We start from the raw sequence: 18,530 nt of genomic DNA on the forward strand, positions 1-18,530 counted from the left end.
TGTATCCAGAATATGTAACACCTCTTACAACTCAATAAAAAGAAGACAATCCAACTTTTTTAATGGACAAAAGATTTGAATGGACATTTCCCCAAAGAAGATATACAAATGGCTAATAAGTACAAGAAAAGATGCTCAACACTGTTAGCCATTAGGAAAATGCAAATTAAAACCACAATGAGATGCCTCCATGCATCCTCTAGAATGGCTACAGTCAAAAAGATAGGCAATACCCAGTGCTGATGACAATGTAGAACAACTGGAACTTTCATCCATTAGTAGTGAGAATGCAAAATGCTACAGCCACACTGGAAAATAGATTGTTTCTTATCAAGTAAGATACATACTTAAAATATAACAGAGACATTCTATTCTTAGTTATTTACCTAAGAGAAAGGAAAACATATTCACACAAAGTTATACATGAACGTTCATGGTTACTTTATAATATTTAAAAAGTAAAAACAACCCAAATGTCCATCAACTCATGAATACACAAAATATGATATATCTATATAGTGGAATACTATTCAGCAATTAAAAAGAACACACTACTGACACATCTACAACACAGATGAACCTTAAAAATGTTATGCTGGGCCAGGCACAGTGGTTCATGTCTGTAATCCCAGCACTTTGGGAGGCTGAGGCGAGTGGATCAAGAGGTCAGGAGCTTGAGACCAGCCTGGCCAACATGGTGAAACCCCATCTCTACTAAAAATATAAAAAAGTAGCTGGGCGTGGTGGCATGCACCTGAAATGCCAGCTACTTGGGAGGCTGAGGCAGGAGAATCACTTGAACTTGGGAGGCAGAGGTTGCAGTGAGCCGAGATCGTGCCACTGCACTCCAGCCTGGGCAACAAGAGCAAAAATTTTTTTCAAAAAAAAAAAAAAAAAAAAAAAAAAAGTTATGCTAAATAAAATAAGCCAGATGCAAAAGGCAACATGCCATGCCATTTGAATCCCATTTATTGAATATCTTATATTGTATGATTTCATTTGTCTAGAATAGGCAATCTACAGAGACAGAAAGTATGTTAGTGGTTGCCAGGGGCTTGAAGGGAGCAGAAAGGGGATAATCAGGGCCAGTATTAGGGTGAGGCAAGTAAGGCTAAGTAGAGGAAGCACAGGGTCAGATCCAAGCTTTATTTAAAATTTTGATATCATGCATTAACTTTTTAAATATTGGACTAAAATTCTATTTATCTTGATTTATGAGATTTTGATGCCCCTTTAAATTTTGCATGTGGCTCAGTTGCTTCACTTGCCTCATCCTAGACCTAGGCCTGCCGGGATCAACTGCAAATGAGCATTAAGGAACTTTTTAGGGTGACAAAAAAAATGCTCTAAAATTGGATTGTGATGATAGTTGCACAACTCTATATTTACTAAAACCATTGATTGTACACTTATATTGCTGAATTTTATGGTAGGCAAATTTTATCTAAGAAAAGCAAAATACTGAGCATGAATGTCCTGAGCCTCACAAACTTAGTTTAAATCTAAACAAATGGTGAATTCTTAATCATAATATATTGTAGGTGAATGTAACATATTTATATTTTGAAACAAAGTTGTAGGTTTTGTTAAACTTAAACTGATTATGCAAACATATTAGAGAATTTCATGTGAAATATAAAAACTCAGAAGATTCCTACTATGTTTTTATAGCATATTTCATTTTGAGATTATTCACTCGCAGCATAAAACATTTAAAAAGAGGCTTTGCAGCATAACTAATTGGTAACCATATTCAGCAGCTTTTTAAAATAGTCTGTATGGGGCATGCCTCATTTACTGAAGTCACACGTTTTTTGTTTTCCTCAATCTGCTTGATTACATTCTCGAAATTATTTCACTTCTTGTTCCTTTTGTGCTTAGAATATGTGTCATTTTTTGCATTATCTGGGAGTTTGTTTCGTTAGTTTATGTTTTGAAATGTTCGCTTCAAGAGACTATGCTTTCTGAATGATCCTATAATTGAATAATTTTTAACGTGGCTGATAATCTTATGTTCAGACAATACTAAAGAGTCATTAAGGCTGGAGATTTTATTGGTTTCTCTAAGTGAATTTTCAGAACTAAGTTTGTGGTATCCCCACTGGAGTGCTGCATACTACTCTGCATACTCAAAAAGAACTCTTCTCATTTTTAGAAGTATTTATGCATATTGATTCATTAAGTAATAACTTAAAGATTATGGCCTGAAAATGACAAGTTGAACAGAGTTTTTAATGTCGTATAGTACAATTTAAGCTGTGGCTCTTCTTTGGCACTGAGATATATCGAATGCTTTTTTTCAAAGTATATATGTTACTATACTACATTAGACACTGTCAGAAAGAGCAATGGCTTTCAAAATTTTTTACCTTGACCCACAGTAAGAAGTAAATTTTCCATCACAACTCAGTATACGTATATGTATATAACAAAGTTTCACCGTACTTTACCCTTACGATGTGCAATGCACTCTGATACTTATATTGTGTCTTTTTTTAAATTCTAGTTACAATTCAACCCAGAAATAGGGCACACAACTTACAGAATAACACTGGCCTAGAGTAACAAGTATTATTCTTACTATACTTTTAAGTAATAAATTATTGCCTTTATGAGCTCTGTGTTTTCCACCATATGGGTGATCCCTGTCCTAATACCGTCTTTTGTGTGTCCTTCTAAAGAAATTATGCCTTTAAGCCTTTTAATAAAATATTATACTTCTTGGCATATTTCTTATATACTAGTGAAGAGAAAACATGTTTCTCCTTGTCTTGAGAGCTCTATTCATTATATGTTTGTGCTCAATTATATAACAGCAATCACTGTGGTATGTTTCTAGAATTATTAACAGATTTAGAAATTCCTGATAAAAACATAGTTGTTACTCTAAGATTTGTGGTTTCGTTGACTGCAAACATCAGCAGTATACTTTATTTCTGTTTAATGGCCACAGTTGGAATGCAAACTCTTCAGAAAGCCCAGAATGTGAGCATGCATTATACACTCTGAGTTTTCTCAAAATTGAAGCAATTCAAGAAATTATGAGAACACATTTTCAGGTAGAATTTAAGTATTAGAGCAGGAGGAGATGTCAGAGATAAATTAGCCCAACTACTTCCATTTACTGGGGGCAGAGAGACAACAAACACCTTCTCTCTGCTCCTGCTGTGTGTAGGCACTTTACCTGCATTATCACACGGATTTTAATCCTCAAAGCACCACTGCAGAGTGGGCATTATATTTATTTTTAAGTTGAAGAAGGGGACGGTCAGATTAAATAATTTGCCCAGTCACACAGCTAATGGCAGAGCCTGAGTACAAACCAAGCTCCAATTCCAAAACTCATGCTCTTTCCACGTCATGCTGCTTTTTCCCACATCACAGACAAGGGAACAGCACCCAAAGGATGATGTGATGAAACCCAAGGTCATGGAGGTTTTAGGAGGCAGCAGTACAATTATTTCCACTACTGCACACTGCCTCCCACTACCAACCTGAAGTTGTTCCATTTGTTCCATTCCTCTCCTCATGCTCAGGCACAAGAGCTGTTTTCCATTCTTCCAACCTCTAAAGAAACTCTACCTTTTTTCTGGTTTTCGATGAAAGTAGGCAGTAAGCATTTAAAATATTATCAAGTGTGTGTACACTCAAAGTAAAAGACTGGGAAATCAGCAACAAGACATCATAAGAAAAACTGACGGCATCATTACATTTCCACCAAATTACTGACAGCCACTTAGAAGCTTAAAAAGTCTACGTCAATATTAGATTTGATATTTTCAACTACGCTAGTTGTTCAGAGTGAATAAGTTTGTTCTACATGAAACTGGAGCTGAGTCAACTCTAGAGAAGGTAATCAATATAATAAGCTGAGGTTTTGTCTACATACAAACTGATTCATTAGGAGGAGTCGGTAGAAAGTGCAAGGAGGTTCAATTCAACCTTCTTCCCCCTGAGTGGGGAAGGAGAAGACAGGCAGTGGGGACAGCCAGATGGAAGAAGCATAGTGGTTAAGCGTGTGGGCACTGGAGTTAGCCTCACTAGATTCATAATCTGCTCAGCAGTTGTGTAACCTGGGGTAAATCACTAAACCTTGCTAAGCCTCAGTAAAACAAAAAGCACAGTGCCTAGCATGTAAATTCTCAATAAATGATAGCTATTGTCATTATTAAACTGGCTGCACATAATCACGCTAGTTTCACAAATACTAACAGCTAATATAACATAACATTTGCATTTTAGTTCCTAAAACTCCTTGGGAATACAGTTGAAATATCAGTTAGTATCAAAGAGCTGACCTCTGATGAGAAATAACCAGCAACATTCCTTCTTGATTTTGTTTCTGTTAAAGATTATACCTCCTGCAAATATATTTATTGTATTATTCCACCGTGTCTTACTGATATTGGCTGGAGGTTGTAACTTTATTTTTAATCTGAAATTTATTTCCTTTGTAAAAGTTGGCCAGAACCACTAAGCAGTCCAGAGTCCAAGTCCTTCCAGACAAATGCTCCCCCTGCTGACTTTCTGTGCAGCTGCAAGGACATCTGAGGACTAGACAAACAAGCCTTGAGGGTTGGGGAAATTGTTACAGAGAAAATGGAAAGAAGAGACTAACTTGAACCTGATTGCGGTGTACAGATTTTTCCCAAGGTGTTACTCTCCTGTTAAGTTTTCAATATATCAAATACTTTGTTGAAGAGATCAGGGGATCTGTCCAAATTATTTGACAGATAGATCCTCCTTTAAAATGTAAACTCTGTGCAGAATAATAAAAGACATGAAGGGTATAAAATAAATGAGATCAAAGACAACAGGATTTTGGGCTCTATTTTAAGCATACCCTTTCCCCTGCTGATGTATGACCACTGTCTTTATCTTACTGCAAATTCACTTCAAAGTAGTAGTGATGTGATAATAAATTAATGAGATAATAGCAAAATTTTTATTACAACTATTTCATAGCTTTTCTGGCTAAAAGCTGTAGTTTTCAGTCTTTGGGACATGGTTACTTATTTCCATGAGAGAAGACTATAAGAACCAAAGATTGAGTCTGCACATTTTTGAAAAATCTGTCACAGACATGGCATTAAATGGAGTGTAGAAACGATGCATACTTTGGAAGAAAGAAGAGAAAAAAAGGAATGATAAAGAGTTTGTACAAAAGAGAAGCAGTTTTCAGTCCCAGTTCTTTGTCTTATAAAGCTAGTAAAGTGAAGATTATAAAATTTACTTACAAGATAAAGGTTACAGCACATAGCTCACTTTTATTATCATTTCAGAGGTCGTAAAATACATTTTATTATTAACTCAGAAACTCTAGTTCTTTATTATTGCAGATAACAAGAGCATTGTATATTATTTGATGTACGCATTTTGCAGTGCTTTTATATGTCTGTTTTCCTCTTGTTGCTAATTTCCTTTCATTAACTTCACGCCTCCTCTTACATTTCCTCAAAAGGTATGATACACTTCTTATAATGCATTTTTATAAACACTAAATGTGCAGCATTTTACAGCCATTTCATTATGCTAACCTTGAAATCTGTCTTGTGCAACAAAACCATTTAAAATGAATGTTAAACATTTTGTAGCTGCATTAATGGAGGGAAAGATACTGGAAAATGACAGGTCTTTTTAACTCAACTATAAAGTCTTGTCTTATTTTAATAGATCCTTTATAAAATGTGATGGGATTGACCCATCAGTCACTTTTTATATAGCCTCCATGTGAAATGTGGGTTTAAGTGGCTATATTTCCCTAATGAGAAAAGGTAAATGTAAAAATGCCCATGGAGCTTCTTCCTTGTGGGTTCCTTGGCACTTTTTCTCAGTGAAAGAATTGAGGCACTTATGCTCAACAAGGGAAGAAAGTGGTGAAAATTCCATCTTTTGTCTAAGCTACTACTGTTTTGAAGGGAGAATGTTGAATGCAAGCTGTGGATTCCACACTGATTCCACTGAAGCAACTTTTCCGTACCTGCTGAGGTACGCAGAAACTGTTATATCATTTTTATGTGGGTAATCACCCAAATTCTCCACGCTCATAGGTATATCATGACATTAACCACAAAATTGCCAAAGTCAATAACTATGTAGACAAGAGGCCATGAAAATCACCATTTTGCATTTAGGCTTATTTTCAGTCATGTCAACAACCAACAGCTGAGTCATTCAGATCAACCACATGATAATCTGAGTCAGTACTAAAGTGGCCAAAATAACCAGATTATGATGTGCAGGCTTGATTTTAGATCAGACTGACACAGCCACAGTCCATTAGCCTCAATAGAATGGCACAGTGTAATTTCCATAAATTACTGTATTTTTCTCCACATTGTCAAGTAGACAATGCATAAACTACCATTAGTATTCACAGCAGCAAAATATACCTCTTTCCATATCAAACTGTGATTCTGGAATTACTCCAAAGTCAGTTTTCTCCTTGGTCTGGCAAAACCTCATCATTCCAAATAAAAATGACAGTCACAGTTCTGTCCCAAATGAACAACAGATAATAAACAATAATTATACAAATATGTTTAGTTTTCTTGCTACTATATTTCTCAGTGTTTGTAGCTTACACTTCTATAGCTTACACACCAGGATTTTCTTATACAAAATATGGGTATTTTATCCTATAAAAATGTGGGTATTTCATTCCTAGTATAAAAGTTTAGATGTTGTATTTCCTTTCTCTCCTCTCTGTGCCTCAGTTTCCTTATCTGTAAAATACCTCTGTTTTCTTATCTTTAAAATAGTACCTAACCATAGGGATGGAGGATTTAAATAGTTGGCGCAGGTAAAGCAATTAGAATAGAGTCTGGCACACAGGAAGTGCTCAATAAGTATTAGCTATAATTGTTATCATTTTTGTTACTCTATTACTATGGATGTTTCTTTGGAGTGTTAATCTTTTATAAAGCAAAATTATTTATAGAGTCAAATCAGTTCCAAATAAATTAAATGTATATGGCAACAATGAAGAAAGACTCTGAAAGGTCTAAATGCATAATCAAAACACTCTGTATACTTTTAGCATTCAGAAGTGTGACACATTCTTTTCTGACTGACTCATCCAGATGTTTTTACTTCTGATTACAAGAGAAATGTTCCCAGATGAAATCCTGAGATAGGGTAACTGTTAGAAAAATCTGTTGCAAAGCAGATTTTCAGATTCATAAAGCTAAAAGTGATCATGTTCAGGAAATAAGTTAGGATTGTCTTAGGAATCCAGGGACCAACCCAAACTGCAGATTTAAAATAAAAATCAAATCAGTTTGCTATAGTTAACCAATAAAAAATATTTATCAAAATACCTGCCAAAATTATTCAATCAGAGTGTAGCGTCTAAAACAACTGAGTTTTCCAGAAGCCAGAAAAAGGTTATCTTGGGACACAGGAATTTAAATTTGCTTCAAAGTGGTGAAATCCTGGTACAGACAGAGAAGAGCTTGATTTGCCGGCTCTCAGCCCAGAACTACCCTCTTCCCACAGAGCCTGGAGCTATGCCAGGCTCCTACGCCTATTCTTGACTTTATGACAGAGTGGGTTCTCTTCCTGTGAGCTTTTCTGGGCATGGAAGAACATAGCGTAACTAGGATGGAGCTCTGCCACACAGCAGAATTATCCTAAGGATGATGTGGCAATGTTTTATAAAACCTAGGGAGCAGATTTTCATTTCTACAGACAGAGCCAGGCTTCAGCAACACTGTGAAGGAGATGAAGTTTCCTTAGTACAAGCCATTACCCATCACTGAGCATTCAATGCCCTCACACTATCCAATAACTTCCTACGGTCCCTGTCCCTGAGGAACACTCATGATGTAGGACGAAACTTGCCACCCTGGCTGCACCTTGAGAATTTTATAAAGTGCTGCTGCTTAGACCTAACCCCCCAGGGTTATGATTTAATCGGCCTTGGATGAAGCCTAGACAAGGTTTTTTTGTCTTTTTGTTTTGATGTGTTTTGACTGAAGCTCCCCAGATGATATTGATATGTAGGCAGAATTGAGAATCACTGCTGTAGAAGAACAATGTTTCTCAGTTTGGTCTGCAGACCACTTGCAGCAGAATCACCTGTGATGCTTAAGAAGTGCAGATTCTTGAGCATTCAGGTATTCTGAATCTGCATTTTAACAAACACCTCGGGTAACGCTAATGCACGGTAACATTTAAGAACAAAAATTTCCCCTTATTAAAACTTACCCATCTTTTTTCCCATTCCCTATTAATTAAATAAACAGTGGGTGCTATTGAAGTAATGTGTTACGTTTTGATCAAGCCTCCTGAAGACAATACAGAGGGTGATTCCAATAGAATTTCTCCATCAGACCAGGAGGATGGTTTTGTTTTCATTTTTTGTCTGTGTGGGTGGAGGGGGGTATGGAGGAAGCAAGCCTTTTAATGCCTCTAATCCGACTACACAGGTAGTTTCCCATTTCACTTGGAGTCTGCCCTGTGTGGCTAAAGCTTACTTGTAAAAGGAGAAAGTTTCTATTCTCCTGGGCCCCAAGAGCTATTTATATGGAGATGGTAAATATTATCGCCTAGCTCTTTGCCTCATGGGTGACCAACTCCAAAAAATGGCAATGTCTTTGTTAAGTTTATTAAACTCAATGTGAATAGTGCTCATTTTCCAGCAACAACCCATTTATCTTCAAGTGAGGAGGTTTTTGACTATGTTTCTCTCATGACATTACCTTATAGCAGTGGTTCTCAATCTTGGTTGCACATTGTAATCACCTAGTGAGTCTTAAAAAATTTAAATGTCTGCTTCCCACGTCCCAAGTTCTGATTTAATTGGTGGGCCTGGGCATGAGTTTTTTTTTTCTTTTTTTTTTTTTTTTTAAGATCCTAGGTGATTTCAATTTGCAGCCAAGGCTGAGAACCACTTGCTTCTACAGGTATGCCCAGCAAAGTTCATAGGAAGAGAGCTCAATAAGTTAAATTATTACCTGTGGAAGCAGGAGATAGAAAAAAATATTTTTTCCTGCAATTAAAAGGAAAAATCCTGCTGGGAGTGCACTTGTAGTCCCAGCTGTTCAGAGTTGAAGCTGGAAAATAGCTAGAGCCCAGGAGTTCAAGTCCAGTCTGGGCAGCATAGTGAGACCCCACTTCATTTTTGAAAAAGAAAATCCTGCTTTGAAATGTGTATAGGCCTGAAGAGTATTATGCATGCACCATCATAATATGCCATCATAACGTAGCGTATTGCTGTTAACACATGATTTTTGTTTAATGTTTTAATTCCCTCCCATCATCTATTTCCCTCCTTCATCAGCTATACTAAAACCACTCCTCTTTCCAGAAATAAAGACAAGGATTTCTTAAACTTAGATCTGGCCCTCTGGGTCTGGATTTGTTTTTGTTTTGTTTTATAGATCACTCTCCGGGCGCATTGTTGGAGGGGTTTGGTGGTTCTTCACCCTGATCATAATTTCTTCCTATACTGCCAATCTCGCTGCTTTCCTGACTGTGGAGAGGATGGTTTCTCCCATAGAGAGTGCTGAAGACTTAGCTAAACAGACTGAAATTGCATATGGGACTCTGGACTCCGGTTCAACAAAAGAATTTTTCAGAGTAAGTGCTTTGCAGTTAATTGAGTCTGCTGATTTTTATTTTATCATCTTCTCACAAAGGCAAATTCACAGTGCTTTTAAGGGAGAGTTGGGAAAGAGTGGGAATGTTATCTAAGGAGAGCATCTTAAATACTGGGCTGCTTGGTTGGTGATCTACTTCATTGTCATTTAGAACCAAGACTTGAGTGAGACATAATAAGTTGCATGTTGAGGGCACTGAGTTTGGACTCCCAGGTTTTAAACCCAACGCCACCACAAAGTGATTGATTGTCCTTGTGCAAGCCATTTAACTTCTACCAGCTTCAGTCCCCTCACTTGAATAATGAGGGTATTGAACTAAATATTTATTCTCCTTTCTAGCTTTTACAAAAGCAGTGCTTTTACGTCTCAGAGCTTCACATAAGTTAGGCAATTGACTCTAATACTCTGATGAGTAATGGACTATAAGAAATTATATATTTTATTTTAAGCGTTGGTTGTCTATTGAGATGTGCTAAAATTGTATCAAGTATTTGTGTATATGGTGATACTTTCATTTTCAGGACAGCTGATAACTGTTTTAATTTCTTGGATAGACTTATTCCCCCTATTCCTCATAGGCAAAATCTTACTGAGGAAACAGTAAATTGTTCACTAGCAAAAGTTAGTAAAGCTATGTAAAGTCTGTCAAGAGGAAAGATGAAAGGAAACTGAAGCAGGAAATTATAGAAGGATAATATGAGGGACAAACCACTTTTACATGAACCATCAAAATCTTTGTTCTGTGGTAACTGGACTATAAGGAAGAATACTAGCAGAGTTTTTAAGAACTAAAATGTTTTTTCAGTTACCTCAACAAGAAAAATGTGTTGATTTAGATTAGCAAATGGACACGTTCTATAATATTACTACTGCCTGCTACTGTAACCACAGTAACTAGCTGCAGCAATGATCCAGAAGCCATTTGGGTAGTAGGTAGTCACTCTCTCCAACCAATAATTAAGTTACTGAATGACAGATATAATTGCTGATTTTTCCTCAAAGGTCTAGAGTAAATGAATGGTGGTTCTAAACTTGTTTTTTAAATAATCAATAAGGAATACGTTTTTACATGTATTATCATGAGATTTGTCCAATTACTTCACAGAAAATCAGGAAGAGTGTGTTTCTTGACATTATAGCAATTAATTAAAAACTGTTTTCACTCCCTGAAAGAGAACGTATTAGTTCTGGGACCCTTTCAAGAATTCTCATTGGTTTAAGATCTTCATATCTCACCTCTACCACCTATCTACTGAGCAGATTATAATCCCCAACTGGGAAGAGAGGGCCACTGTTGGAAGCATCAGAATGACATGAAGATTCTCTGGGATTAATCTGGCCTTGACCCTCACTACTACGGCAGTCCCAGCAGCTTATTTAAAAACAATTTCCTCCCCCCATAAAATCAGTCACATTTATCAGGGCTAGAAGCCAGGGATTTCCATCTGATGAGTAGTCAGCATATAATCAGCCCCATGGAAATCTGCTTTGGTATCAACCTTCAGCAGAGCTTATGATCACCATCCCAATAGGCATGAAGTTTCTATATGAAGTAATTAACCACTTAGGATATCAAGACACCATACATTTCTATAGGAAGTAATTAACCATTTAGGATATCAAGACACCAGAAGTTTCTATATGAAGTAATTAACCACTTAGGACATCAAGACACCAGACTTGGACCCTCAGATAAGAGATAATTGTTCTACTGCAAAGCATTTTTCTTTCAAAAATAATTAGAGATTAGAAAGTTGTGCTTTAAATGGTAATCAATAAATGGCATCAATCCTCATTAGGCTTTCAAAGGCCATTCATCCATATTGCAGGCAAAAGAAGATTCTCTAGAAAGATGGAGAGATTTATTCACACAAGAGGGTGTAAGTGTCCAGGAATTTATCCATTTCTTCCAGGTTTACTGGTTTATGTTCATAGAGTTGTTTGTAGTAATCTCATGGTCGTTTGTATTTCTGTGGAATCTGTGGTGATATCCACTTTATCATTTTTTATTGCATCTATTTGGTTATTCTCTTTTCTTTTTTATTAATCTGGCTAGTGGTCTATTTTGTTGATCTTTTCAAAAAACAAGCTCCTGTATTTATTGATTTTTTGAAGGGATTTTTGTGTCTCTATCTTCTTCAGTTCTGCTCTGATCTTAGTTATTTCTTGTCTTCTGTTAGTTTTTGAGTTTTTTTGATCTTGCTCCTCCAGCTCTTTCAATTTTGATGATAGGGTGTTGATTTTAGATCTTTCCTTGCTTCTCATGTGGGCATTTATTGCTATAAATTTCCCTCTAGACACTGCTTAAAATGTGTCCCAGAGATTCTGGTACATTGTGTCTTCATTCTCATTGGTTTCAAAGAACATCTTTACTTCTACCTTCGTTTCACTGTTTATCCAGTCAACATTCAAGAACCAGTTGTTCAGTTTCCATGAAGTTGTGCAGTTCTGAGTTAGTTTCTGAATTCTGAGTTCTAATTCGATTGTACTGTGGTCTGAGAGACTGTTTCTTATGATTTACATTCTTTTGTATTTGCTGAGGAGTGATTTACTCCCAATTATGTGGTCAATTTTAGAGTAGGTGTGATGTGGTGCTGAGAAGAATGTATATTCTGTGGATTTGGGGTAGAGAGTTCTGTAAATGTCTATTAGATTTGCTCAGGTCTGAGTTCAAGTCCTAGATATCCTTGTTAATCTTCTGTTTCATTGATCTAATATTGAAAGTGGAGTGTTAAAGTCTCCCATTATTATTGTGTGGGAGTCTAAGTCTCTCTGTAGGTCATTAAGAACTTGCTTTATGTATCTGGGTGCTCCTGTATTGGGCACATATATATTTAGGATCATTAGCTCTTCTTGTTGCATTGATCCTTTTCCCATTATGTAATGCCCTTCTTTGTCTCTTTTGATCTTTGTTGATTTAAAGTCTATTTTATCAGAGACTAGGATTGCAACTCCTGCTTTATTCTGCTCTCCATTTGCTTGGTAGATCTTCCTCCATCCCTTTATTTTGAGCCTATGTGTATCCTTGCATGTGAGATGGGTTTCCTGGATACCGCACACCAATGGGTTTTGACTTTTTATCCAATTTGCCAGTCTGTGTCTTTTGATTGGGGCATTTAGCCCATTTACATTTAAGGTTAATATTGTTATGTGTGAATTTGATCCTGCCATTTTGATGCTAGCTGGTTGTTTTGCCTGTTAGTTGATGCAGTTTCTTCATTGTGTCGATGCTCTTTACCATTTGGTACGTTTTTGGAGTGGCTGGTACTGGTTGTTCCTTTCTATGTTCAATGCTTCTTTCAGGAGCTCCTGTAAAGCAGGCCTGGTGGTGACTAAATCTCTGAGCAATTGCTTGTTACTAAAGCATTTGGTTTCTCCTTCGCTTATGAAGCTTAGTTTGGCTGGATATGAAATTATAGGTTGAAAGTTCTTTTCTTTAAGGATGTTGAATACTGGACCCCAGTCTTCTGGCTTGTAGGGTTTCTGCTGAGAGATCTGCTGTGAGTCTGATGGGCTTTCCTTTGTGGGTGACCCAACCTTTCTCTCTGGCTGCCCTTAGAATGGTTTCCTTCACTTCAGCCCTGGTGAATCTGACGATTATGTGCCTTGGTGTTGCTCTTCTTGAGGAATATCTTTGTGGTGTTCTCTGTATTTCCTGGACTTGAATGTTGGCCTGCCTTGCTAGGTTGGGGAAGTTCTTCCTTGCTAGGTTGGGGAAGTTTTCCAGCTTGGATTCATTCTCTCCGTCACATTCAGGTACACCTATCAAATGTAGATTAGGTCTTTTCACATAATCCCATATTTCCTGGAGGCTTTGTTCATTTTTTTTTTTTTTTTACTCTTTTTTCTCTAATCTTGCCTTCTCATTTTATTTCATTGAGCTGATCTTCAATCTCTGATATCCTTTCTTCTGCTTGGTCAATTTGGCTGTTGAAACTTGTGTATGCTTCATGAAGTTCTTGTGTTGTGTTTTTCAGCTCCATCAATTCATTTATATTCCTCTCTAAGCTGTTTATTCTTGTTAGCATTCCATCAAACCTTTTTTCAAGGTTCTTAGTTTCTTTTCATTGGGTTAGGACATGATCTTTTAGCTCAGAGAAGTTTGTTATTACCCACCTTCTGAAGCCTCTTTCTGTCAATTCATCAGACTCATTCTCCATCCAGTCTTGTTCCTTTGCCGGTGAGTTGTGATCCCTTGGAGGAGGAGAGGTGTTCTGGTTTTGGGTGTTTTCATCCTTTTTGTGCTGGTTTCTTCCCATCTTTGTGGATTTATCTACCTGTGGTCTTTGTGGTTGGTGACTTTCAGATGGGGTCTCTGAGTGAACGTCCTTTTTGTTGCTGATGAAGTTATTTCTTTCTGTTTCTTAGTTTTCCTTCTAACAGGCCCCTCTGCTGTAGGACGGCTGGAGGTCCACTCCAGAACCTGCTTGCCTGGGGATCACCTGCAGCAGCTGCAGAATAGTAAGGGTTGCTGCCAGTTTCTTCTTCTGTTATCTTTGTCCCAGAAGGATACCTGCCAGATTTCAGCCTGAGCTCTCCTTTATGAGGTGTCTCTTTGGTTATACGGGGGTCAGGGAGCTGCTTGAGGAGACAGTCTGTCCCTTATAGGACCTCAAGTGCTGAGCTGTGAGCTCCGTTGTTCTGTTCAGAGATGCTGGGCAGGTACATTTAAGTCTGCTGCAGCAGAACTCATAACCACCTTTTTTTCCCAGGTGCTCTGTCCTGGGAAGGTGGGGCTTTATTTATAGGTTCCTGTCATTCTGCTGCCTTTTTTCAGAGATGAATGGGTGACTCTGTCTCTCAGGCGTTCCAGTCACCAGTTGAAACAGCACCTGGATTTGTGTGAGTTTTTGTGCGGAGACCCACTGCACCAGCTGAAAAAGCCATGCTGGAGACTCGTGGTACTTTTCCACCCAGGAATCTCCTGGCCTGTGGGCGGTAAAAATTCGTTTGCAAATGCAGTGATCACTCACCCTCTGCATTTTCGCTGGGAACTACATTCCAGAACTGTTCCTATTCGGCCATCTTGGATCCTCTCTTCAAGTCCAGTTAATTTTTAAATGTTCTGTAGAGATGGGGATCCCACTATGTTGCCCGGGCTGGTCTCAAACCCCTGGCCTGCAAGCAATCTTCCCACCTTGGCCTCCCAAAGTGCTGGGATTACTGGCATGAGCCACTGTGCCCAACCTGGAAATACTTCTCAAACTCGAGCATATCATCTTTTATTTAGGGATTTGACTGCCACAGTCACGTCACTTTCCCTTCAATCTTCAGTGATGTCAAGTCATAAAGGCAATTTTAAAAACGGTAACTCCTACACACACACACACACACACACACACACACACACACACGCACACACTGGGGATCTCTGATGGCATGCCTTATGAACTTCAGAGGATGAAACAAGATCACATGCAACATTTACAAATATAATATGAACTCATTTCTTCCCATGCTCACTCTTTACTGAAACTACAGGGACCAAATTGTAATAATATAAGACAGCCTGGGGCCAGCCCTCTAGTCTTTCCACTAAGAGGTAGGAATAAATAAAATAAAATTCTTTTCTAATTGCCCTGCAGACATTTTTACTTGTCCTGAGTAAGGCTGTCATTAAAGTGATGGTATTTTTAAATGATTCATTTGTTTCTCTCATTTTCTGAGCTTTCCCTAGCTGTCATCTTACAATCACATAGTCAGTGGCACAGAGGGATCTGTTCCATCAGGAAAGGCAGACAGCAAAATGCATGCTGCTGGAAGAGACATCTGGAATATTACTATCAACTCTCTTGATTTGAAAACTGATTTCCTTAGACAGCAGCTCCAAAACTATATACAGGTATCCCAACCAGAGGTAGAAGCACACATGCCAGAAAACAAGTGGACAGCTTTATTGTTGTTGGCCAGAGAAATGCTACAATGATTCGGAAAGCTGCACTGAAATTATCATTCTCCACTTTTGGAAATTTAAACTGATACGGATTCATGTTAAAAGGTTGCACTGGAAGAAAAAGTAATTCCAAACTTCTTTCTGCCTGCAGACCTTTAAAAGTATTAGAAAATAACTAGGATGATGTATTTCTTTTTTTGTGAATATTGATATAAATATTTTATTATGATGCATTCAAATAATTATTTATACATTTCTATGCATAAACACCCAAAATATTTCATACATGGAGTCATATAACACAGTATTCTCTTGCCATTATTTGTTTGTTTTTTAAAGCTCAAATAAGTATAGATTCACTTTTTTACTTCATAGTAGTTAACTTTACTTCAGCTCTATTTCCTTTATCAAGTTCCTCTTGATAAGTGTTTAAGCTTTTGAAAATATTTTAGTGTTGCTAACAGTGGTTCGATAAACATTATTTTCCATTGATGTAACAGAATTATTTTTAAATATTTTTAAATATTTACCCTTCAATTAAATCCCCTAAAGCACTTAGCCTGTGGTGTGACATAAGCCATGTAATGCCCAGCTACAGAGAAAGTTGGCTTCACAAAGCTGCAGAATGTAGTAGGCACCTGGTTAAGGAAAATTCTACCCCACAAAATATTTTGCCCCCAAAAGGCACTTTAACAAGGATCACATTTTTCCCCTCTTTACATTAAATGTCTCATGGTGGAAGAAGGGGAGATGTTTGTTCTAAAGTTCATCCTAATGAAAAAGTTAAAGGTCCAATATTCTATTTATAACATAATGAACAATTTTTGTCTTTCTTATTTGCTGAACTTTATGCAAGGCCCTTGTATTTATTTGGGCACAACTCCAGAGGCTTTCATTCTTTTTTTTTTTTTTTTTTTTTTTTTTTTTTTTTTTTGAGGCTTTCATTCTTATTCTCTGAGTGGATGGCCCTGCCAGATCATGTATAACCTGTGATATGCCTGTGCATGCACCTGTGTGCGTAGGCTGCTGAAGCCCTGGTATTTGGTTTACAGTAGTTTGTTTCTTGCTTTGCTGTTGCTTGGTTTCTTGATTCTCTAAAAGAATACAAGGCAGAAAAATCCCAGAGAGATGTTTCAGAGTTTCAGAACAGTACCAATGATAATAATAGTCACACCGAAGTTTAGAAAAGTACATATGAGAGAACAAAGACTTCTTTCATCATTTAGACAGAGTTGGTTTGACAATGGTTTTCAGTAAATCACATAACCAAATAAGAAATTAAACTTGCTGGCTCAGTAACCACTAACCACTAAACTTAGCTTCCTCCCTTAGCTACACAGGGCAGAAACACAGGGGGGGAAAAATACCACCCTTTCCAAAACAAGCAGAGTTTTGGAAAACGGCCTGATCTGGAGGCTGACTTGTATAGTGCACCATTTATGAGATGTATACCACACCCAAAAACCTTGCAGAAATCATCATGTCAGAGATGAGATAATCTCAAAACTTTCTGATTTTATGTGGAGATCATTTACCATGCCGGTAGAAGGTTTTATGAGAACTTAAATTCTCTCTTCTGGAAATAGGCAGTAATTCTAGAATCCCAGAAAATTTTAATTCATGTCAATTTGATATGTTTGGACAGTTGATGGGGAAATAGTACTGTTTTAATTCCATGTATATAGGGTATAAAAACACATATTAAAATAAGAAATAAGGCACCAGACCAGAATGAGGCAACATAATGTTAATGAAGGCAATAAGCTCAAGATCCCATTTTATAAAACTATCATTAGAGTATTTGCAAAGGAGAGAGTTGCATTATCTTTATCCTGTCTCTTATTTCACTATACCAGAGCCTGCATAACTGCAGTGATTATTTTAAGACTTAAGACAAGTACTTTATTTATTCTAAGAACATGCAGATATACAACTTACATATCACATATAAGAAGTCACTTGTCTCTTACTGTATTAGTTTTGATCAGTTAGCTGATAAGGTCTTTGAGCCTTACCCCAATGCCTGTTGCCAGATTTCTTTTCCAGATCCTTGGCCATATCCCAATTACAGATAGTTTGGGGGCTAAAAGAATTTTTTAAAAATGAAATGTTTAACATTGATTTAAAACTCTTTAAGAAAGTAAATATAAAACAAGAGGAGTAGAAAGAATGGTGACTTGCTTCAGTACCCTAGGCAAGAAAGAAGAATTGAACTTTATTAGGAGACCACTAAAGGGACTGTCCTGTCTTGTGAGTTGCAGGCATTATAAGCACTGTGAAGCACAGCCGAATTACTCCTGAAGAATGTTTTGTCTCAACACAAGGCTCTTTGATTATTGGCTTGGTCATTATGATTCTTAATTTTTTTAAGCACAGGCAGCAAAAGGACGGGTTCTGACATGCTGATTTGAAAAGTAGTCCTTGCTAAATAGCATTTAGATTCTGCTTACACATTCACAATCATGCATACACACAAAGCATTTTCAACTGGGTCTACATTTCTTCAGTATTGATTGGTTATCTATAACAGGGCTTTTGAAGTACGTATAGGAAAGGAGAAAAATCTTTCCACAAATGTACCTATGCAGAGTATGCTGACATTTTGACATAATTAGAAAAACCAACCATTAATCTTTAATCTTTATTATAACTGAGCGACGTGTACAACAGACCTCCCTGACACCTAATTCGTCCCCTTGCCCTAGGAAACACATCAAAATGCAAAACTCTTTTGTTAAAAAATTTTCTCACCAAACACCATGGTGAATTTAAGATCTTAACAGACAATATACCTGGAAAACTGCCACCAAATTTTATTTGTTCGAAGACACATATAATGTGACCAAATGTTTGAAGACACAGCCAGACCATACACCAGGGGAACACATAACAGCAACAGCAACAGATGAGTTGACACTAAAGGTGGCAGGTCAGGGACATCTGCTGTACATACTACCATACTACTTTGCAGTTTTTAAAAAAAGAAAACTGTCTTTCAATTTTGACATGGCTGTTTCGATGCTGTCTTTTTTTTT

General features: G+C 37.2%; 1 protein-coding gene across 7 annotated transcripts in view; it reads left to right on the forward strand.

Moving 5' to 3' along the window:
• The window catches only part of GRIA3 (glutamate ionotropic receptor AMPA type subunit 3), a 315,596-nt gene that overhangs the window by 240,711 nt on the left and 56,355 nt on the right, over positions 1 to 18,530 (forward strand). For all 7 annotated transcript variants that reach the window (XR_004262735.1, XM_032258415.1, XM_032258416.1 and 4 more), the window contains one exon: positions 9,384 to 9,582. Coding sequence is in view for 6 of the 7 variants with exons in the window: in XM_032258415.1 (XP_032114306.1) it covers positions 9,384 to 9,582 (199 nt within the window). In the remaining variant the exon portion in view is untranslated. The remainder of the gene's footprint in view (positions 1 to 9,383; positions 9,583 to 18,530) is intronic.

This window comes from Sapajus apella, unplaced genomic scaffold (genome assembly GCF_009761245.1).
Source record: "Sapajus apella isolate SASKATOON/1434 unplaced genomic scaffold, GSC_monkey_1.0 scaffold102, whole genome shotgun sequence".
NCBI classification, from domain to species: Eukaryota; Metazoa; Chordata; class Mammalia; order Primates; family Cebidae; genus Sapajus; species Sapajus apella.